Source organism: Pseudorasbora parva, chromosome 4 (assembly GCF_024679245.1).
Source record: "Pseudorasbora parva isolate DD20220531a chromosome 4, ASM2467924v1, whole genome shotgun sequence".
NCBI lineage: Eukaryota > Metazoa > Chordata > Actinopteri > Cypriniformes > Gobionidae > Pseudorasbora > Pseudorasbora parva.
In genome coordinates, this window is record NC_090175.1 from 21,510,961 (window position 1) to 21,535,141 (window position 24,181).

Genomic DNA, 24,181 nt, shown 5'->3' on the forward strand with positions numbered 1-24,181 from the left:
GCAGAATGTTTCCTGTGATGGGTTTAGGGGTAAGGTTAGTGTAGGGGGATAGAAAATACAGTTTGTACAGTCTAAAAACCATTACGCCTATGTTGAGTCCCCATAAAACATGGAAAGTGTGTGTGAGAGAGAGAGAGAGGGGGGGGGGAGGAAAAAAGAGAGATAAACAGAGTAAAGATACACAAATGAACGAAAGGGAAACAGATTTTGGCTTGTGGAATGAAGAGGGATTAAAAGCATGTCCGTTTTTGCAGTGTATTGACATGGAGAATGAGTTACACAAGTGTGTGTAATCAGATTTACTGACAGGATGGACAAGAGTATGTCCACAGAAAACAGTGACTGTTATTCAAATGGATCTCAGTGGAACTTGTCCATGTTCTCACGGTTGACTTTATAAACACACCGATAAACCAATGGTTTACAATAAAAGGAGAACGTGTGAGTGAATGAGCATGTGTTTTAGGGTTCAACACTAAGGACAGCACTTTGGCCCGAGGCTAGTTTGAGAGAGTTTTGGGCCTGTTGACTGAATTGTCATTTGCCTCTGGCATTGCTTTTGTGTTTTTTGAATTCAGCCTAGAGGTCAAGAGTACATTTAAGATGCAATCACATTTACATTTACGCCATCTGAAGTATTGATGGAGTTGTGACTTCTGTGTGAGCTTTATGCATCTCTATACTTCTGACATTTGACAGTTTGCCTACAAAATTGCACCTATTTTTCGATAATGTTACCATACCTTTATACCATCTATTGTGTTGATTCTTAACTAGAGGCCCTTAGCAAACTTCCAAGGGGCGACCCCCTATAAGTCTTAAAGTGCCCCTATTGTGCTATTTTAAAGTTTTCTCATTTTGTTTAAGAGGTCTTCAACAACAGTTTTACATGCATCAAAGGTAAAAAAACTGTTGAATTTTCTCATAATACGCATTGCACATCACCACAATGTTTAATGATTCTCAAACAACTTGATGGATAAATCCCTCCTTTCTGTGAGCCTACTCTACTCTGATTGGTCAGATGGCCCAGTCTGTTGTGATTGGTCTGCTGCTTACAGCGCGTATTTGCAGGTCACGTCACGTGTAGAAATGGCAGGTGGGAGAGATAAGGAAGGCTGGCTGGAGTTGGAGGATGTGCCAGTGTCGTATAACGCCGGCTTTACACCACACACGCAAGCAGTGCGTTGGTGGGGCAGAAGAAGTGTGTATGAAGGGTGGGAGTCGGACGGCCGTTGTGCATTCACACTGCCAGCGTTTCTCGCGCAGCTGAACCGCAGCTACGGATAACCACGAATATCGTCAATACTCCATTCTGTCTCCTTTTCCGCTGTTCTCTGTTTATGATGGGCATCATATATGAGCTGCAAATGTGACCGTTCCCCTCTGTCCCAAACACACATGCATATGTTGTATATAAGTATAGTTCACATAATAAATGTAATATTAAAGTGAAGATAACCTTCTAGTTTTAATAATTTAAACAGGCCTTTGAAGCTTGTGCAAAAAGCTGCTGATGCTGAATTAAAGCAAGCTTTCTGATCAAAATTGACATGATTACATGAAAAACGTTACGCCAATGTTTTGGACAGCGTAAGCAGGAGACAGTCTGTTAGTAAACAATTTCAACATTATATAACTTTTTTTAAATACTGTATCCTAAATTGTGGATAATTAAACTATATATCATGAGTCAACAGTTACTTGAGAGACAATAACTTTATATATGCTGCACATTCAGATGTATTCAGAACTTTGCAGGATGTTTTCATTCATTTAGAACTATGTTACACACTACAGGAAAGGTAACTTTCATACATCCATAATAGGGGCTCTGTAAATTTTGATTTATTGACACAATCTTAATTAAAATATTAAAGTACAGTAGAATTCCCAGAGGTACATTGCTTGTATAGGAGGGTCTTTGAGTAGTGCCTTGGAGTCAAAAAGGTGGAGAACCACTGGTCTAATTGGTCAGATGTCTTTCATCATGCCAATTCACAGTTCATTGAACAAAGGTTTGAAAGTTGTTAAACGGAAGACAAAAGACGAAGACTACTTAAGAATAACTTTGATCACATTTTGTATGCATATGAATGGAAGTGAATGTTTGGTTTTGATGTGGCTTTCATTAGAATTGGATTGGTAATTGTAAATTAATGCTTTGACCTGTCGTTAGGGCTGTCGCGATAAGAGGCGGACAGTAGTGGGGTATTTTTACTTTCCAAGTAATTTTATTTTTAAAGTATATACTTTTATCAGTGTTCCTCACTGATTTTTACTGCACTGCGTTTCATATTGAATATAATTTAATACTCAATTACATAAAAAATGTAGTGCTGTATACTTTTACTCAAGTAAAAGTAATTAAACTTTACTTGAGTATAAGTAAGAAAGTACTATACTATATGTAGTGAACTATATATGTATATGTATAGTACTATATGTTTAATGAAGTTAAGAGTTAAAGGTAAAAAAACAACAACTTTTAGTAAAATATATGACATTATATATTTCATTGTATATATATATATATATATATATATATATATATATATATATATATATATATATATATATATATATATATATATATATATATATATATACGAAAATTTAAGACGAAAATGTTATAGTGAACACATGCTTCTTGAAATAAACACCGTAATTGTTAGGACCGATGAGCGATTGTGCTTCATGACTGTATTTGCAGACTTTGACATTTTACGATATGCATTATACATTACTTGATGTGTGATGTACATTAAGGTAAATATTTAGTTTTTACACTGTGTTGTGCAGTTCTCTAATAAAATGGTATTTCATGCTATTCTGTATCATATGTAGTCGCGCCATCTCCTCCTGTGCTCCCGTTATGGATAATGTGACTGAAAGGCAGCGCTAAATATTATTATTATTATATATATTTTTAAGTATATTTTGAATTCCGTTTGAATTTTACTAGATTTATATAGCCTAAAACAATCGGCACATATAACACTGTTGGATTTAATCTTCATGATAATGTGGTTATAACGTATGAAATGAAGTGAAAATTAAATGTCATTCATTCTTATAATCATTCTTCTCACATTTATTTTCTACAATCTAACTTCAGTTCACGACCTCACCATTTGTGTCGCCAATTCCCGTTGTCTCCAGGATGTGCGTATGCACAGCACAAAGTTTGCTTAAAGGTGCGCACATTTTTCCGTCAAGTTAGTTTTTTTATAGATCACAACCTTTGTGTGGGAACTGGCGTACGTACGTTTTCAGCCCCGTTTTGTGCATACGCACGCTTTATTAATGAGACCCTTGGTCACTCTGTTGTGTTTTATTCTGCTATAACAACCTGCTGGGTGTACAATACATTATCCCTTACGTAAAATGCCTATGTAGTTTCTATAAAACCTGTGTAGTTTGAATTTGCTTGTTTTGTATCCATGTTTTAGTATCTTAAACCCCCAAAATGGTAGTTGACGCAAATTAACAGACTAAGTTAAATTTAATACACAAACAATATCTGTAAAACTTTTAACAACCTTGTTTTTAAAGGGTGAAATTAAAATATTATTACTGAGTTTGAACTCTATTCTTATTTAAATGAATGAGTAATCTATTTAGATCACCACAGGTTTACCCCACATGATACCTCACTACATGGCAAAAAGTAAAAAATGTTGTTTCTGTATCTAGAATGGCTTTATTTATTCTACAAACCCATTCAATTTAAAATATTAATACAAGTAAACAAAACTGCAAGTTTATGACTTAAAGTTACACTGTGTAACTTTTTTAGTTTATTCTAAGCTAAAAACACTTAGTTCTTTCAAAAATATATGTGCTCATTAATGTATTTTTACTTCTTTCAAGTAAAAAAGTATTCTCGTAAGTTTATAATATGCCATTGAAAATACATACGGGTGAGGGGTTCGAATGCCGGTCGCCATGTTGGCCCTCCATCTTGAAAGTACATTAGCCATAGAGGGACATACCCATAAATTTAAGCTTCGCCTTTCGCGTTTTAACACTCGATGTCACCGTGTCGAATGTGAAGAGGGGGATTGCCATGTTAATCTTGGACTAAATCGGCCACCGTAGGAGTTAAAGCGAAATCAGAAAAGAGAGGAACTGAAACTAATATTCACTGGATGGTCATATACCTTTTCACCGCTAGATGGGGAAAATATCACACAGTGTAGCTTTAAATTGTCTGTAATTTGGCCTTCATTACTCATTTAATACCTACATAAAATTAGATATTAACCTACATTTCTGACAAAATACCCCCGTTACAGTAGTGTTTTCTAAAGTGTTATCACAGTTAATCCATGATAAATGTTGATGAATTGTTGTTTTAAAAGTATTCTTACATTCTCCTGATTTGCATTTTAGTGTTGTCAAGCCAGCGCTGTTTTAACTGCCTTTTAACTAAGATTTAAAGCTTGTACCAGAGACCTCTACGCCGAACTCAAACACTTCTTACTGGCTGTTTAGTGGTGGTGTGATCGAGACACTCAGCAAATAAACTCATTTGTTAGTTGGATGCTGGATGCACAATTACCCCTGTTTCCCTGCATAAAATCTAGCCACCTTATCTTGACATTACAAAACTGCACAATTTGTAAATCATGCATGGCAGGCTACATATAATATATTTTAATAGACGAGCTGCGGGTTTGAAGTTCCGTTTGAATTGATTTTTTGGTGTCCAAAGTCTGTGCGCCAGACTTTGGAATCCCCCGATTTAAAGGGTTAGTTCACCCAAAAATGAAAAATGTATGTGTATCTGCTTACCCCCAGTGCATCCAACATGTAGGTGTCTTTGTTTCTTCAGTAGAACCATATGGAGATTTTTAACTCCAACCGTTGCTGTGTTTAGGTCATAATGATGCGACTGGGTAACGTTCTATAAAAGCAACAAAAAAACATGCTTAGACAACATGCACAAAGATCCCTGTTTGTGTGAGAAATCGAGCCGTATTTATATATATTTTTTTTTTTTACCTCAAATACAACGCTATATCCACCAGCCTGGAACGTGTTTCACTTCCGGTAAGGTCAATAAAAGAGCATGGATATTGACCTTACCGGAAGTGACACGTGTCTACACCACGATAACCATACTGACTCAAGTGTGTAGCCTACGTTTTGAACCATAATCGGTGTGCTCTGCTTTATTGCGTTAATATGTTTGAAGCTTGCGGTTTTTTTTCCTACTCGCGCTGCTTGAGCTTATAATGCGGCAAATATTTTTGTGTTTACACATATTGTTGAAACTCAAAGAAAATCTTTAAGATATAACATAAGCTTGTCAGAAACGGTGACGACAACTTAATGTATAAAAAAATTAAGTCTTTTTCATTTTTGCAAAACAACATCATTTAAAAAAAACAAATATTCGAATATTAGTTTTTTATGAGCCCAAATATTAAAACACAATATTTTTGAAAAATGCGCATCTCTGGTCTTAATTTTCCTATGTCCATGTAACGCTACTTCTAATGCTCATTTAAATTCTCCTACAGCGCTTTAGAGTGCGTGTTTGTTTGTTTGTTTGTAGTTGTTTCTTTCGCTAGTCCAAATATAATTCACTGTATTATGACTTCAAATGAGACCAGCATGCATCGTATATTACAGCCAGTCTCTTTCTGATTGTACCACAGAGACATAAAACTTTGCATAAGCGCCAAGGACCAGGCACAGTGATGAGGCAAGGGTTGATGCCAAATAAAAAAATATGATGGCGCTAAAAAGAGTTAATAAAACTGATATAAACCACTATATATACAATATAAACTCAGTTCAGTACTGCCACACGCACTGATGTCAGATACTAAATGTGTTCTATTTCTTCTATTTTCGGCTTATGTCCATTTTGGTGGTTATTGATCGTTCAAGGGCAATAAGCATAATTGTGTGTGTGTGTGTGTGTGTGTGTGTGTGTGTATGTCTTGGGTGAACAAGATTGGGAGATGTGTGTCAGTGTTGAATTTGCACATTACTGTATAGTCTTAAAGTGAACACATTCTAATATAGCAAATACCCGCTTGTGTCTTGTTAATCAAACAGCAACAGGGAAAAACATTTTTTTAAAGCACTATTTGTATCAGTTGTTTTGTTGTTGTATTTATCTGTCCATGTCATTTGTTTATAAGTTATTATTTTATCACTAACTGTTTACTTGATTACTTAATTACTTGAAAACTTATATTAGGTAATTGCTTATTGCTTTGGTTTGCTTGTAAGACTTTGGTCATATTTCCCACTCAAAATGTACCACCACAAAAGCTGTAATTTTGATTTAAAAGCATCTCTATCTATCTATCTATCTATCTATCTATCTATCTATCTATCTATCTATCTATCTATCTATCTATCTATCTATCTATCTATCTATCTATCTATCTATCTATCTATCTATCTATCTATCTATCTATCTATCTATCTATCTATCTATCTATCTATCTATCTATAATTATACACATATACTATATACACTCTAAAGGGTTACTTTGATAATGTTTAAAAAAACAAACAACTGAAACTTGCATAAAGGCATTGTTCCTGACTCAAAAATATGCATTACATCCATAAAAAAAAATTCTTGAAGCTTTATTTGTCATGGATTCACTGCTATAATTTACATCAGTTTAATTAATGTGGTAGAATTGACAATAAAGCTGACTTTGACTTTTTTGACTTTTTGATTTACTCTTAGTTTTTAATCGACTTTTTATTTTTATATGTATTGTCTTTGTAAACATCTCTATCGTAGTTCTTTATAAAGCTGACCTGAAATTGTGAATATAGGGAAGAACATATGAATCTGCCTGCATGCACACAAGTGCGCACATACAAACATATGCTCTCGGGTCCAGATGGAGGGTCGGCCAGATCAATATCCAGTCGGCAAGACTGAGTCTTATCACAGCTCAATGAATACGTCAGGCACGACACACACTGAACACATCTGTAACCAAGAGACTGCACATCTCTACACTTGTCTAATTAAGCATTCACAGCTGCATCTGTGAAAAATGCATTTTTGGCTTTCATACACTGCTCTATTAACAGCAGATCACACTTTTATGTGGGCAGTTACTCTTTGTTGAAGATTTTATGGATTATAGATTTGTGAGAAAAACTCAAGATCAGAGTTCTGTTATTATGTATATACACAGATTTTACATTCTTGAAGAAGAGTGAATGCGCCTAGGATTAATTAGTGCTTGCTAAGATGAGCATTATATTTTATGTCTGATGTTCTTGACGCATAATGATTCAGGTCAGTTGACAGGCTTCCTTTAGTGAAGGTAACAAAAAGATTAATTGTATAGGTAGTGCTATTTTTAGTAACAAATGGAGATGTATTAAATGACTCTGAATTAAACATTGGTTTAGGAAAGTAAGGCTGAATACGATTTGTGCAGTGATTTCCATTGATCCTCTTGTGTCCAGGTTATTGATTTGTCTTTGTGATTTATGTTTTGTTGCTGATTAAGCTGGTCAGGCTGTCCATTTGATGTGATGATGTGCATGCGTGTTTTGTAGACGTGGCTGTGGAAGGAAGAGGAAAGGGACACCAGTGAAGGTGTGCGACAGAGTCTTCGCCACAGAGGATGAAGAAGAGAGCATGTCAGAAAACAGCTATGGACCAGAGAAAGGTAGTGTGTGTGTTTGTGTGTGTGTGTGTGTGTGTGCATTTTTGTTACTAAAATTGATATTGATCGATCGATAGATCATTTTATGGAACAAGGTAAAAGAACACTTTATTTCCCAGAATTGTCTAATTTAGTTGGGGGTCACATCATCATCATTCTTCTTGGATACTCTAGTCAAGTATCCAGTGTCTGTTTGTCATTCTCCAATGATTTAATCACTGTGTAAATGTACCATAACTCATATGGCTTAATATTATATTTGTGTTTGTTTCAGGGATAGTATTAAGTGTGTAAATATCTATGTGAGACCCTTTTATATGTGTGTTTCAGGTGATGGTCGTGAGGACAAAAACGGAGTCCCTGCTGCTGATGAACCATACTATGAAACACAATCTGCTCAGCTCTGGTGTGTGTGTGTGTGTGTGTGTGTGTGTGTGTGTGTGTGTGTGTGTGTGTGTGAGAGAGAGAGTGTGTGTGAGTGTGTGAGGGCATGTTTTTGTTACATATGAGGACACAAATGTGTATAATGACATGGGTATGACATTAAGAGGGTGAAATATGAGGGAATTGGCCATGTTCCCACTTTTCAAAATGCTTATAAATCATACAGGGTGAGGTTTTTTTTGAGAAAGTAAAAATGCAGAATGTTTCCTGTAATGGGTAGGTTTAGGGGCAGTGTAAGGGGATAGAAAATACGGTTTGTACGGTATAAAAACCAGTACACTTATGGAATGTCCCCATATGTCACAAAAACGTGTGTGTGTGTGTGTGTGTGTGTGTGTGTGTGTGTGTGTGTGTGTGTGTGTGTGTGTGTGTGTGTGTGTGTGTGTGTGTGTGTGTGTGTGTGTGTGTGTGTGTGTGTGTGTGTGTGTGTGTGTGTGTGTGTGTGTGTGTGTGTGTGTGTTAGGAGAAGATAGCAAGTAATTGTGTTTGTTATGTGGTTGAAAGATGTTGTTGTGTGTAAATGGAGGTGGGGGATTACTGGAATGCAAGCTGTGTGTGTGTTTATTGCAGTGTGTTTATTATCTTTGGGCCAGTGAGGGAGATGGTGTGTGTGTAGCTGGGCTCATGGTATGTGTGTGTTTGTATCTGTTTTTTGTTGTGTTTAGTCACATTGCATCAGAAGAGAGACAATACAAGACAATACAATATATATGATGATGATGATGACGTGTTGCATGTCAACAGTGCATTCTGTAATTATAAATTAATTTTTATGTATGAGGTTCATCCTGAGCTAATGGTAAAACTTCAGATAAATATTTAAGTAGCAGCAACTGGCTGTAAACAACTTGTTTGTGATTCTTATTTATTAGACCTGTTCTTAGTAATGCTGAGTTCACACCAAATGGGACCTTGTGATTTGTCATTTAAAAAGATAACATATTATTTATGTTAATAATGAAGACTATAGCACAGGGCATGCATTAGTCTGCCTCTCTAGATCAGACATGGTCTGCAAGATTTCCCAGCTGTGATGTGGTTAAATGCTGTATTGCCGTCTGATGTAGTTTTCTCCCATGCAGTGTGAGTGAGGAGGGCTCTAGCGGAGTGAAGGGGGCTGTCTCGTACCCCCCACAACCAAACTGCCGCATTCGTGAAGTGCACTGTGGAAATCAAGTGCGACTGATTGTCATAGCGATCCGCGACATCACTAAGGGGGAGGAGATCACTGTGGATTACAGTTTGACGGAGTGGGGAGAAAACGCTGTGGTAAGTGTAACCATGACAATAGCCAGCACATCTCAGTGCGCTAAGCTCCATTTGCGCTTAGTGATACTAATAGTATGCAGATTTAGATGTGTTTGTGACAAGTATTTATATGCATGATATTTGATTTATTTGTGTGAGAGTGTTGGAGGGACTTTATAGTTAGACCTCTTTTGTAATGATGTTTCCTCCCTCTCTCAGGGTTTCAATGGTACTGTGCCTTCTAGTAGCTTTGATTGCAGTACGGACCATGAGAGCAACATTAAAAAGGTAAATATAAGTTCAGTTTTTACAAATAAACCCAGTTAACATTGAACACTCATTTTCAGACCTCATGTGCCCCTGTCCATCATTGTGAAAGCACCATAAGCACCACTGCATACTGACATTTACAGCGTTTTCCTAAAGTGTCATTCAGTAATCTTAGATGTACTACTTTAATTAAATGTAACTAAGTGGTACTTTACTGCTGGTAAAATGGGTTTTCAATAAAACTTGGCTGCCTATACAGGTTTTTTTTAATCACTGCTACCTGACTAGAGAAAACAGAGAGAAAAAAGCTGTTGTCTTCTCTTTTGCCAGATAGGTAGGAAAACATAAACAACCATAATGCTCTGGGCATGTTGCCGTCCAAGGCCACTCCCGCCCTTCTGCTATGAATACTCTTACCAGAGTCAAATTCGACCTTGCTTTATTAGGAAATACTTCTTAGCAAACATTTAGTTGTAATTGTGTTGACTTGTATGTATTCGATTTGTATTGTGTAAAAATTTAAATAGTTAAAGTTTAGCAGCTGTGGGTTACTTTCGGTTCCCAGTGAAGGATCCAGCATGTTGTAGGCAGTGGCTAAGAGCTGCAAAGAATTGGCAAATATGGATATAACACCGCAACGTGTTTGTAGTCAAAATTTCACCACGAACACAGTGTTTTAGGTCAAATGAACGAGAACTCCCAAACACCCATTCTGTAATAAACTTCCATTCTTTTTCAAAGTGAGTGCAGTTGGGGGTTCAGTAATTTCTCGGTAGATAAAGTTCTGCCCTACAGTTTTCACTTTCAGTCATTAGACTTTGTAATGTATATACGTTTCAAAATTAAAATGGGTATAAATGCCTAATTTCAATATTACAAATGTATATGCTTTTTGTCTCTCAGGAGGAAGAGTCCTGCCCAATTCCAGTTTCTCTTTCTGTGTCGGAATACCTTACACCTTCCTGGTCTCTCTCTCCTTCCTCCTCACCTCTCTCTCACTCTGAGCCCAGTGATTCAGACCTTGACTCGGATGATGCCAGCAGGGAGGTGCGCATTCGACCACCTCATCGCCGCAAGAGGCACAAAGCCCTCTCCTCTCCTGCTGCACGTGCCAAGAGAAAGGCACCTCAACGACCCCCCAGCCATCCTCCCTCATTTACACTTTCTATCCCAACCTCCCCTCTACAGCACATTGTTCCTTCCAGACCTGTGTTTAAGTGCCCAACTCCTGCAGGAGTTCCTTCTAATAGTGTCAGTGTGTCAGTGGGTCGTGGGCAGAGCACCATGGCACAGAAACAGCGCTGTGTTTACTGTGGTCGTCACTTCCGATCTCTCCCACGCCATCTGAACAAACACCACGCCCACCAGCCTGATGTACGCTCTGCCCTGCAGCAAGCGCACGCCTCTCGTAACTCCCATTGTGTACACTCCTCTCTCCCATCATCAAGCAAACATTCCCAATGCCCCCAAGTGGCTCCTGCGCCAGGTGTAGTGGTGGTAACCCCACAGTCACCTCCTTCTTCTTCATTGTCTCCATTCAGAAGGAGCCCTACCCTCTCTAGCCCTACTCGCAAAAGTCCTGCTCCAGCCCTGACAACTCCTCCCAGAGCAGGAGGTGTTCCAGTGTCTGTGTTAAAGAGGAGCCCACCTTCTCCTGCTACTCCTCCCAGAAAAGGAGGACGAAGAATGAAAAAGGAGAATGAGGAGGTAGGCATTTTTGAGAAGACAAAAGAGGTAGTACCCACTTCAGTGTTTATGGAGCATGTGAAGGAGTCAGAATCTTTGAAAGAAGAGAGAGAGGACAATGGAGGGAGAGAAGAAGAAAGTGGAGCGGAGGATAAGACCGACCTATCCAGGTCAGTCATTTTCATTTGCTCTTACACCGTGTCGTGTGGACGTAAATGGTGCGAAATGATGCAATAGACAATAGAAACCATTATAATCAGTGAGTGCGTTTACATGCACATCAGCTTATTGAAATAACCAAGTTTCCCTGCTTACATGCAATAAACCAGTAAACTGACAACGCAAGTAATGACTTTATTAATAAACCGGGTTATTTCCTTGTAGTGACATCAAAAATAATGATGTCCGTATTTGACTCACAGAGTACGCCGAATGTTACGTCAGTTGTGATGTTAAATAAAGCGTGCACCGTTTCAGCGGGAGATTCAACGGCTCATAATATCCCTCATGCAGTTACATATGCAGCGTTTTGGCTGAACCGCTTCTACTTCTGCTGCATGAGAAGAGAGCACATCTTTACAATTTTCTGGGTCCTAAAAGAGACTGCGTTTGTGATATGTCCTTATTTCATGCAAAACGCTAGCTCACTCTGTCTGGATGCATTTATATTTGCTCTAAGTTTGTATTTTTTTGTCACCTATCACACATGCGCACTTCAATAAGCCGACAGAAAGCAGGTTAATGCGTTTACATGCAGTGCGAAATCGGGGTAAGAGGCAAAAAAAATACCTGTCTCGACCGGTTTATGCTTACGCTGTTTATGACCTTACTCCGATAAGAGAAAATGGGTTACCGCGTTTACATGACCATGTTCATTGACGGCTTATTAGGCATAATCGGCTGGAGAACGTGCATGTCACGCACTTAGTGATGCTGTCGTAAATAGATGCCCTTATTTATTTATGACATACCTCACGCTGCTTCTGACACAAAGAACATGGATTTGTAGCAGATGATGTCGTGTCCAGAGTAGACAAAAATAATTTACTGTTAGAATTTATCATTCAGTCTCATGTAATCACTTTTGTTCTTTTTCTCTTTACTCAGTTCACGTCGCCACATGCTCCCACTTCTTTCCTCCCTCTCTTCTCTGGTGTTATATCTACGGCGGCTGCAGCACTCTGCCTTCATCTCTCTCTCCCGCTCGCCACAGTCAGCTGAGGCCTGGCGTCTCCTCTGCCACTCCAGCCTGGCCCTTCTCATCCTTTACAACCGACGCCGTGAATGCGAAGTCTCCAAACTCACCATCTCTGAGTACCAGGCCCGCGTCACACCCCAGTGCCCCACCCCCATGTCACCTGGTGCCCCACCAGCTCTAACCCCACTTGAGGCCTCACTCTCACCATTCGAGCGGATGGTCCTCCCCCATCTACCTCGCGTCGGGGTCCAGGGGAAACGTGGCCGCGTTCAGCCGCTCATCCTCCCTCCGCATTCTGAAGCCTGTCTGGAGGTGCTTTTGCAGACTCGTGCTGGTGTGGGAATTGATCCACAGAACCCCTATGTGTTTGCCCGGCCGTACCATTCACCTGCCACTCCCCTGCGAGGGACAGACTTACTACGCAGCTTGGCTCGATCCAGTGGTACACAGCACCCACGGGCACTGACACAGACACGCGTTCGCCGACAAGTAGCTATACTTACTCAGCTCCTGTTGTTAAGTGAGGGAGAGGAGGAAGAGCACCGCGGAGCTGCCACACAGCGGTTGGAACGCTTTTTGCAGAAAGAGTATCATGTAGCGCAAAGCTGTGCAACCATCGGACAAGACCCAGGGCTGATGGGTCTGATTGGTCGGGTTGTACTATGTGGAGAGAGAGATGGCGTCTTATTCCGAGGAATGAGTTTACATCACATTTGTCTGGAGTTAGATGGTAAGTCTGTTGTGTCAAAGACACATGGCAGGTGTAAATAAAGAGTATTGGACAAATCAGTCATACTTACTTTCCCGTCTCTTTCAGTGTTGTCAGGAAACTCTGCCGACTCCCTGTCAGAGGAGTCAGATGTTGAGCAGAGTAAAGAGAATCCAGAAGCACCATCTCCTGCAACCAGCATTATGATGAAGAAAACCACAAGCAACAGCAAATCCCCTCGACCTAAGAAGATGAAAAGCAGCTCCCTTATATCAACAGGACGCAAAAAGACCGGACAGCCCAAGCCTGGTGAGTTTGACTATATGTTTGTATCATACACTGTGACATTATTTTTTGGTACACCTCAGTTCCAAGGCCTGAAGAGAGCACTGATGATTGTGACAGTAATCCATGTTTACATGTTGCAATGTATGTGTCAGTTAAAACAGGGCTATTGAATTAAAATAAATAAATAGTGTTTGCAACCTTTGCAGAAACTAAGAATATAGGAAAGAACAAAACCAAATTTAAATGTATCAGGTACATTTATTGGTTCATGATGTTGTTTTCTTGTTACTTTGCCATTAAATGCATCTTCCCTTTTGTAATGAGAAACGTTTCTGTAATAAGAAATATACAGTAAACGTTGCTGTTCTCTGTAGCCATGGTGACCAATATTTTAGAGTAGGACGTACTTTCAATGTTAGATTTCCAGACATTAAAAATAGTTTCGTTCTAAAGGGGTTTATCAGTTAGTTTAATTGCAAATGCACTTGTTGTATTTTCTGCTAATATGGAGCTAATATAATCTTAAAGAAATTATTTTCATTGACCACATTTACATACGCATATTTTTCAATTAAGATATATTGTTTTAAGCCTTCATTCAGAAAATATTAACATTTATTTAAATGTTTGCTTAAATTAGTATAAATGTATATAAATAAGATTTGGAATCAATAGATAGTTTTAAAACTGACCACATGTGAGCTTACATGTTTGAGTCTTTGTATACCTGGGGCCTGTACTATATTAGTTTAACAAACGCAGGGTTACAGGATTCGTTTCGAGTTGACAAACCAAACCAATCTATTCAGGCTGTGTTGGTCCCATGATGCTGATCATCAGCTTTCTCTGTCAACTTCTCTGTCATGAGTTCAGGAGTTTAGCTATGACATCCGTAGTGAACAGCCAATCACGTGATGTGACATCCGTAGTGAACAGCCAATCACATGCTGTGGATCAGTGATGTGACATCCGTAGTGAACAGCCAATCACATTTTGTGGATCAGTGATGTGACTTCCGTAGTAAACAGCCAATCACATGCTGTGAATCAGTGATGTGACATCCGTAGTCAACAGCCAATCACATGGTGTTGAACAGAGATTCATTTCTCACCAGAGTGAGATTCATTTCTCTCTTCTGCAGAATATTACATGATTGAAAAAAATTAAGAATTTAAACAAATTTGCTCAGCAAGAAGAAAAGAGCTGTCTATGAAAGATGACAACTTAAAGAAAAAAATATTCAATGCATTCAAAAGTTCAAAGTTATAAAGTTAGTTTAGTTGATATATAGAGAGAAATGAACATTTAAACTCAGTGAGCGTCTTTTTTAACAGATTTTAAAAAAAATTGATTTTAAAGCTTATTTGAATTACTTTATATAGGCTATTTATATAAATTTTAACAAATTTTTAATTTGGCATAACATTATGAAGTGAATAGCACTGATTATCTCTTCTGCAAGGCACCTGTTAGTGGGTGGGATATATTAGGCAGCAAGTGAACATTTTGTTCTCAAAGTGTTAGAAGCAGGAAAAATGAGCAAGCGTAAGGATTCGAGTGAGTTTGACATGGGCCAGATTGTAATGGTTAAAAGGGATGGGCATTTTTCTCAAGTTCTTATTTCGATCATCGAGAGGTCTCAGAAACGAGTAATCGATTAACCGTGGGGGGCTTGTGCGGGGGGCGGGGCATCTCCGTCATGGAGATATTACAGGGGTACTTCAGAGCTGGGAAGATGAATCTGTAATTAAACTGGGTCATCAATGTAGTAGAAATGTGAAATTATTTTTGAATTTGGTGTCTTCTAGACTGAGAAATGACAGAAAATATATTTTTGTCTCATGGGGATGAAAGACTACAATTCTCAGAATGCATCACTGCCCTGTGAGGCCACTCCCAAAGCCACTAATGGATTACTGTGACTGAGTTGGAGAAGACACTACAATTAAAAACTGAACGTGTCTGTTCAATATAATGAGTGAGTCACCGCGTGAGTATCACAGCACTGAGCACTAACTGCAGGAGTGAGATAAATGAGCTGATGAGCTCTCGTGATGAGAGCTGAGGTAATCGCGACTACACTCACGGCATACATTCACAACGCGAGTTCAGTCTGGAGCATTTTCAGTTCATGCCTTTGCAAGCTTAACGTTCATAGAAATTAATTTGAGAAGTTAAAAGACTTGCTCACCATAACTCTGTTAAATGAGTGCCTGTAGTTGAGCTGAGCTTTGAGTGTGATCTCCATCCCCCATGCGCGGGTTCAAAACATGCGGAAATAGCTCCCTCTGCTGGCTGTAGTCTTTAGCCTTTGGCCAAACATTCCTCCTATGATGCAAATATCGTCAATTTGCATCATAGGAGGAATTTTTCCAGAAATAAAATGCAATGAGCCGGTTGAAAAGTAACTACTATCAGCTATTACTATCCTTATGGGGACATAAGGATAGTACACACACACACATATATATACAAAATGTGTGTATACGTATATCCTCCACTAAACTATGCATGCTCATGTTTTCACCATGAATTAAACTTTTTAAGAAATTTTTATATTTAGTTTGCAGTTTATTTTATTTTTTAGCTATTTTAGATAAACCTGTATATAAATATCATTACAAATTTCAGAAAATAAATTTTGCAAACACCATATATCCCCTTACAATTGCACAACTGAGTAAAAACATTAGGCTATTAAAAAATATATATATATGTTTATAAACAATTGAAATGATTTTTTACAGATTCTGATCACCCAGAACAGTTGTTTACATAAAGTTAAAGATAAAAATAACTGGAATTAATTAGCAAACATTCATATTTAGATAATGCATTTAGATAAACTGTTCATTCATTTCATCACTTTACCTCTGTCTTTATCCCCTTATTCCTTTATATTCCTGTATCAGAGGGCTTCGGTCTTTTTGACACATTGGCCATCCGTCATAAATAATTAGGCAACTTTCCAACTTTCACTGGCACGAGCAAACAAGCACATGTCTGGACATCCTGTCTGTTAGATGCGCAAGAGGCGACGCAACAACAAATTCCCAACGTTAAACTGATCGCGCATTCAATATCGGACACACTAAAGCCCTCGCTGGGCAGGAGGAGATTGATGCGGTGGTCTGGGAAGAGTCTGGGTATTTGTTTAAGGTTTTTTGGGTAATATTTCGAATTAATATTAATAAAAAGTAGCAGTAATAACTGGAAAAATCACTCATTTTGACGCTCCTAGCATTTGCCTATTCCGCCTATGCCACGGGCCGGCCCTGCTTTTACTTCATCCATTGCTACTCCTGTAACGCGCGCTCCATCTGAGAGGCATCAACAAAAGTTGCACTGTCGCAGTGGTGGTGACGTATTGGTTTAAATGGGATATCGTTGTTGCGTGTATGTGTAATGGTCATTTGGATATAGAAATTGTAATACAGTATGTTCGAGGGGGAAGAAGGAGGCGGGAACCGGCGAACATTTAAAAGACTTTAACCAAACAAAACGAAAGTAACGTGGGCAGCCCCTCACGGACAACTGCCATACACACACACATAATAAAACGTAAACACAACTCAACGTCAAATCCAGGTCTGGTGATCTCTCGTCTTTATATGCCTCCGAGCTCCCTCAGAGGACTCGGTGTGGCTCGCAGGTGACGCTCATTCACAATATTTTTTATTTTAAATAGAATATATATTTTACAAAAAAATGTTTACTCCAAAATTACTATAAAATCAAAGCCATATCTAACCAAGTTGTGTTCCAAATTTGAAGTACCAAAAATAGCCACTGGGTGTAATCCACATTTCATTGATAGTTTTTTTAAATGCATTTTCCTGTAGATTTCTTTCCAAATATCACTTCCATCACAAAACAGTCACCAAATATGGAACCTTGAGACTCTGACCTTTCCGACGATATGTGTTTTGTCAAGAATAGAAAAGATTCTAATTATACAGGAGTCAAAATAAGTTTTGTAATATGAAACATGACACCGTCCACTAGGGGAGGAGCCTGCTACAAGAAATTTGAGCACAGTTTCCATGGTAAATCAACGTCCGTTTTCAAAACTATTTTCACAGGATGAATTTTGAGTTCGTAAGCTTTCAAATGATACCAAATTTATGATGATTACTAAAATATAGGATACGAAAAAAGGCCATCAAAAAGAGAGTGCCAAGCGTCCCACCTGTGGGACGGTGACAGGTAAGGGTATATCAGCCAAATTTCTGTCCCCCTTTTCTGAAATGAAGACTGTCCCATGTTAGACAACGGGGGTTCAGGGTTGAGAACCACTGATGTTAAGGAATATGATTGGACCTACGATTTATCATAATTTATTCACATATGTAGATGTTCATATCTCAAAAGTATACAATTAACAATACTTTGGTAAAATGTCGTCACCTTAATTTATATAGCGCTTTATACTGTACAATAAATTGTTTCAAAGCAGCTTTACAGTAATAACAGGAAAACGATGCATTCTGAATTCAATTAACTTTCGATTCAGTTGTTGTAAAGATCATTAATTATTGAATTGGTTCATTTAATCTAAATCAGTTCTGCAAAATAATGATGTCATCGTCCAGCTCAGTTCAGTTCTAATCCAACAGTGTCAGTACAGTCAGATCAATATTATTGTTGAATATAAGTGTCCCCAACTATGCAAGCCAGAGGCGACCGTGGCCAGGAAAAGAAACAAATGTGGTAGAAACCAGGCTCAGTTCTCCTCTGTCCAAAGAATGAAGAAAGCCATTATGATGGTCTGTGTTTATTGTAAGACATATAAATCACAATTAGGTTTGAACTAATATTGCAATATTTAGAGACCTTCAGCACAGTGCTGGCCCATTGACCCGTGTTTGTGTGTGTCTGTTTGTGTTTGTGTGTGTGTCGGTGTGTGTGTGTGTGTTCAGTGAAGTGTTTGCACAGGTATAATGATTAACACACATTCTCTTTTCTGTCTCAGGTAAACGTGGTGTGCTAAAGCGGCCTTGGTCTGAGGCAGAGCGGGCAGCTGTCGAGTCCCACCTGGTGCAAAACATTATGGAGCTGCGTGTGCCCGCCAAAGCAGACTGCGAGCGCTGCCTGGAGCTCTGCCCCCTGTTGGTCACCAACCACCGGGACTGGAGGGCTGTTAAATTCTACTGCCACAACCGTATACAGCTACTCAAGAAAACCCAGCAGAGTCTGCCCTGTCTGTCTGCTGATGCAGCGAATCAGCACGATTCTGGGAAGGGACATCCAATAACAGCAGAAGCTTAAGGGAGGGAATGTGTGGAGTTGCTGAGTGAAAATATTTATATGGTACAGTAAACCCAGTACAAATGCTTTAATTAATGTGATGTTGTGTGTGATTTTGTGTCCCGTGTCTGAAATGACTCTGGGAAGCAGACAGAAACGCACACTTGTCTTGTGTACTTGTTCAAAATATGAATGGAACACTTTTTTTTTTTTTTTTGTCTGCACATTACCAGTTTCTGTTGCTGGCGTGAAAGTAGATAAACATTTTTGAGCAGCTGAAAGCCTCCCTTTGGCCATGCCTATATCTCACCAAGGACAGAGAAAGGCAGACTGAGCAACCTGTGCCTTTATGGGAGTCATTATTCACATTTGTAGTGACCACTTTTCTGCTACATGCAGATATCTTTTTTTTTTTCATGAAATGAAGGAATATGCATAAGAAATAGAAGAGAAAAAGATCCAAGTCCGTTTTTGTCTATCCTCTTTGTTCATTAAAATGACAGGTCCCATTGAAACCTACTTGAATTTCATTTAATTTAAACAAACTTAATTCCAATTTTGGGGGAATTATCCCTTTTCATCCTTTTCCATAATTGACCCTAACGTTTTCCCACATGTTTATTTTCTTATTATTTAAATTCTTATTTGTTCGGTCCTCATTTGCTAATGTTGTCAAACCAGTATGACATTCAGTAAAACACAAACTTGATACATTTTGAAGATGTTTTAATGATTGGTCATTTTTTACTACGCAATTACAATAAAAAAATATCATATGAATCACTTTTATGACCATTTTTGTTGCTTATGCATAATTAATCGCATGAACAAATATGACCAGAACATTCTTTTGAATTTCTCTTTTTTTGTTCCACAAAATAATGTCATACTGGTTTGGAACAACATGAGGGTGAGGGTTTGTTTTTGGGTTAAATGTTCTGTTAATTTCAATAATTTTCAATCCGTTAGGTTTCAATATCTTCGTATTAATTTCAATATCTTTTCGTTCATTTCAATCTGTGTTTCAATAATTTCAATATGGATAGTTCAGGATATTCCACGAGATCTTTTTCCATATATTTATTTCACTGCAGATATTGATTAGCTAGTTCAGCATTGAAAATGAGCATTTATCTGCCATATAATTCTAGAAATGGACATAAATGAGTGAGCAGATGAGGTTACTTTATTTGTCTGCTTTTTATTCATCCATCAAATCCATATCAAAACTTAACTTAAACTGTGTAATGGAAACACATGATAACCACACGTAACACCTCAGTTTATACTTTTTATATCTATATCTTGCTGTTTTGTTATCTGTTCTTTCAGACTTTGCAATGTATATATGTACACACATATATATTGTCATTGCTATTAATAGTGGTATTGTTATTACTATTAAAACTTACTGTGGTAAGTGTTTTTCATTTCCACTTCATGTAAATATCGAATGTAAATATTTGCAGAAAAAAAGCATGATGTAAATACATTGTAGGCAAGATGAGCTTGTTTTTGTTTTGTCTGTGTTTTTCTAAGTTGTCTGAAATAAAAATAAATAAATGTTTTGTTGGTAATATTAGACTTTTTCTTGTTTTTCTTGGTACTCTTAAAGAAAATGCACAGAACAGACAAATCCTCACACTTCAGTCCAAAGACAGATTTCAATATAGTGTTTTGTTGCTACATTTAATAAAACAATCTCATATAATTTGGCATTGTTTATTGCATTTCAATTGTTTTTGTAAGCACAAATAATTTTTCCTTATTGATCACAGTGCCATGGCACTCTGCACTGAAAGGTTTAATTGGATAGTGAGAGGCACACAGTTATCTGTTGTGCTTCAGTCAAAAAAAAAATATGCTTGTTTGCATTCAATTCTGTTGTAAATCAAGTCCCTGCTGTCTCTTGTTGATCTTTAAAAAAAAAGGAGTGGATTTATTATTAGCTTACCAATTTCATTTTCACTTGCAGCGCTCTGAAGGTCAAATTTTTTATCACTCAGAGAAAATATTAAAAACAGTAAGAACATAAAATATTATTAATGTACTTTACACTGAAAGGACTGCACAAACAGTTAAATAATAATGACTATTTTGCCACTGGGTCTGCTTGTATTCTCCAGTAACTGCTCTTTTATATAAAGCATTTTAGGACTGTCCTTTTGCAAAACTTAAATCTTCGCATGCTATTTGTAAAAGAGTTCTTCTATAAACCATTGACATTTGGATCATAAAGATATTAATGACAAAATCTGAACAGTATTTCCCATTTACTTTACTCTGTAACCACTGGTGCAGTATAATAATTTCAAGTATGATAGTATATAGTTTTTCTATTAATAATCGCCATATGATTTTAAATGCATCCATTAGAGGGCGCTAAATCATCAGCTAAACAGTCATAATAGTATTCATTTTTGAAGTCTCATCCATAAAACATCTGTCAAGTGATCACTGGGAGTTGGACATTGAAAAATATAACTCGATCATGAAATTTAATTTACATGAAGAGAATGAGGTTCTGTGAATTACGAATAATGACCACAATAAACCGGGATTACATGAGGAGATGGGGGATTCATTATTACCAGATGTTCTCTGTGATTCTAGTCCCATCCAAATGTGCCATCTCGGTAATGAATACGAACAATGTCAGTAAAGATTACGGACACTTTTACCTTCTGTAAAAAGGTCCGGGAAAATGACCTCAGTGCACGAATCCCGTTCAAATAGACCCGCTGTAAAAATGTATGGTAAAATTCCATCATTTCCTGTTTAAAAGTCGTTTTTGGCGCGTTTTGTAAGCATGGAGAAGAAGCAGTTGCGTTGTAACGTTAGGTGGTGGGACAACTCTGTGGCAAACCTCCAGTATTTTCCACATCATTTAAAGCAAAAAGAAGATCAAAAGCACTTATCAGAGGCACAGCTCTAAGTAAGTGTCCATTACAAACCCAATCCAATCAGAATCGTTAGACTGGACCTATATATATATATATATATATATATATATATATATATATATATATATATATATATATATATATACACCTTTTGCCACATTTCAGGCTTCAAACAGGGGTCCGTTTAAAGCACAGAGAGTATCATGAAGAACAAGGAACACACCAGGCAGGTCCGAGATACTGTTGTGGAGAAGTTTAAAGCCGGATTTGGATACAAAAAGATTTCCCAAGCTTTAAACATCCCAAGGAGCACTATGCAAGCGATAATATTGAAACGGAAGGAGTATCAGACCATTGCAAATATACCAAGACCTGGCCGTCCCTCTAAACTTTCAGCTCATACAAGGAGAAGACTGATCAGAGATGCAGCCAAGAGGCCCATGATCACTCTGATGAACTGCAGAGATCTACAGCTGAGGTGGAAGACTCTGTCCATAGGACAACAATAGGTCGAATACTGCACAAATCTGGCCTTTATGGAAGAGTGGCAAGAAGAAAGCCATTTCTTAAATATATCCATAAAAGTGTCGTTTAAATTTTGCCACAAGCCACCTGGGAGACACACCAAACACGTGGAAGAAGGTGCTCTGGTCAGATGAAACCAAAATTGAACTTTTTGGCAACAATGCAAAACGTTATGTTTGGCGTAAAAGCAACACAGCTCATCACCCTGAACACACCATCCCCACTGTCAAACATGGTGGTGGCAGCATCATGGTTTGGGCCTGCTTTTCTTCAGCAGGGACAGGGAAGATGGTTACAATTGATGGAAAGATGGATGGAGCCAAATACAGGACAATTCTGGAAGAAAACCTGATGGAGTCTGCAAAAGACCGGAGACTGGGACGGAGATTTGTCTTCCACAAGACAATGATCCAAAACATAAAGCAAAATCTACAATGGAATGGTTCAAAAATAAACATATTCAGGGCCTGGTTTTTCAAAAGGTTTAATGCGGATAAACTTGATCCGGATTTAGTAATCCTTTTTGTGCGATCCGTGATTACGTAATCCATCTTACTTTTAAAGCCAGTTTTTTAAAGCAACATCGGATTGGATCAATCTGATCTGGATAGGAACTTTTCAGGATCACTAAATCTGGATAAACAGTCCTCAAACATGATAGGAAATCACAAAGTAGAACTATATGTAAAGAGCAACAAGTATAATAGCCAGTGTAAGGTCAATATAACTTTAATTTTATTTGACATGAAAACAAAAAACGCCACTCTTCCAGCACTCCGCTCATCTGAGACCTACAACACAAACACTGGGCATTGAGGATATTTATAACAAGTATCAAGTATAGATGTACTGTAATCATTGCATGCATCACTAATAAATATTCTGAAAACAAAAATATTTTCGATTGTGATGAATATATATATATATATATATATATATATATATATATATATATATATATATATATATATATATATATATATATATATATATATATATATATATAAATTAGTGACAGAATAAAATGTATTGTTTTTGGTCAATTTTGACAGCTGTTTGGGGGATTATTTTATGAGGCCAAACTCTTTCTACTTTGTTGTAGGCCTGAAAGTCTGAATACGTTAATGCCTACCTAATCACTGAAACCTGACAGATGAACAAATACAATTAAAATATTATGAATAAATAGGATATCTTGTAAGAGATCTGCATGATCCAAATATAGTATTATTTGATACATTTTTAAAGTTTTCATTACATTTTGGGCATGAAATCCACGCTGAATCCACCCTTCTGATGGGATCAGTTTAATCCAGATTTTTGGGATCAAAATGATTCAAATCCTACAAAAAAGTTCTGAAAAACCCAAACTAAAGGTTTGATCCGGATCAAAACCAAGATTGGATTACGTGATCTAATCTGATTATGTAATCCATTTTTTCTTTTGAAAAACACATTTTCAAGATTTGATCCAATCCGTTATCCAAAATCCTAGTGGATTACTTTTGAAAAACTGGGCTCAGGTGTTAGAATGGCCAAGTCAAAGTCTAGACCTGAATCCAATCGAGAATCTGTGGAAAGAACTGAAAACTGCTGTTCACAAACGCTCTCCATCCAACTTCACTGAGCTCGAGCTGTTCTGCAGGAGGAATGGGCAAAAATGTCAGTCTCTCAATGTGCAAAACTGATAGAGACAAACCTCAAGCGACTTACAGCTGTAATTGAGCAAAAGGTGGCGCTACAAAGTATTAACTTAAGGGGGCTGAATAATTTTGCACGCCCAATTTTTCAGTTTTTGATTTGTTAAAAAGGTTTGAAATATACAATAAGTTTAGTTCCACTTCATGAATGTGTCCCACTTGTTGTTGATTCTTCAGAAAAAATTACAGTTTCATATCTTTCTGTTTGAAGCCTGAAATGTGGCAAAAGGTCGCAAAGTTCAAGGGGAACGAATACTTTCTGTGTATATATATATATATATATATATATATATATATAT

The 24,181-nt window shown here is 37.7% G+C and overlaps 1 protein-coding gene across 1 annotated transcript in view; it reads left to right on the forward strand.

Annotated features, from left to right (window-relative positions):
* The window catches only part of si:dkey-117m1.4 (uncharacterized), a 27,538-nt gene extending 7,202 nt beyond the window's left edge, over positions 1-20,336 (forward strand). The window contains exons 2-9 of the mRNA XM_067441291.1: positions 7,555-7,667; positions 7,995-8,070; positions 9,191-9,377; positions 9,576-9,644; positions 10,530-11,482; positions 12,420-13,240; positions 13,328-13,528; positions 18,480-20,336. Coding sequence (XP_067297392.1) covers positions 7,555-7,667; positions 7,995-8,070; positions 9,191-9,377; positions 9,576-9,644; positions 10,530-11,482; positions 12,420-13,240; positions 13,328-13,528; positions 18,480-18,775 — 2,716 coding nt within the window. The 3' untranslated portion in view covers positions 18,776-20,336. The remainder of the gene's footprint in view (positions 1-7,554; positions 7,668-7,994; positions 8,071-9,190; positions 9,378-9,575; positions 9,645-10,529; positions 11,483-12,419; positions 13,241-13,327; positions 13,529-18,479) is intronic.
* The last annotated feature ends 3,845 nt before the right edge of the window (positions 20,337-24,181 follow it).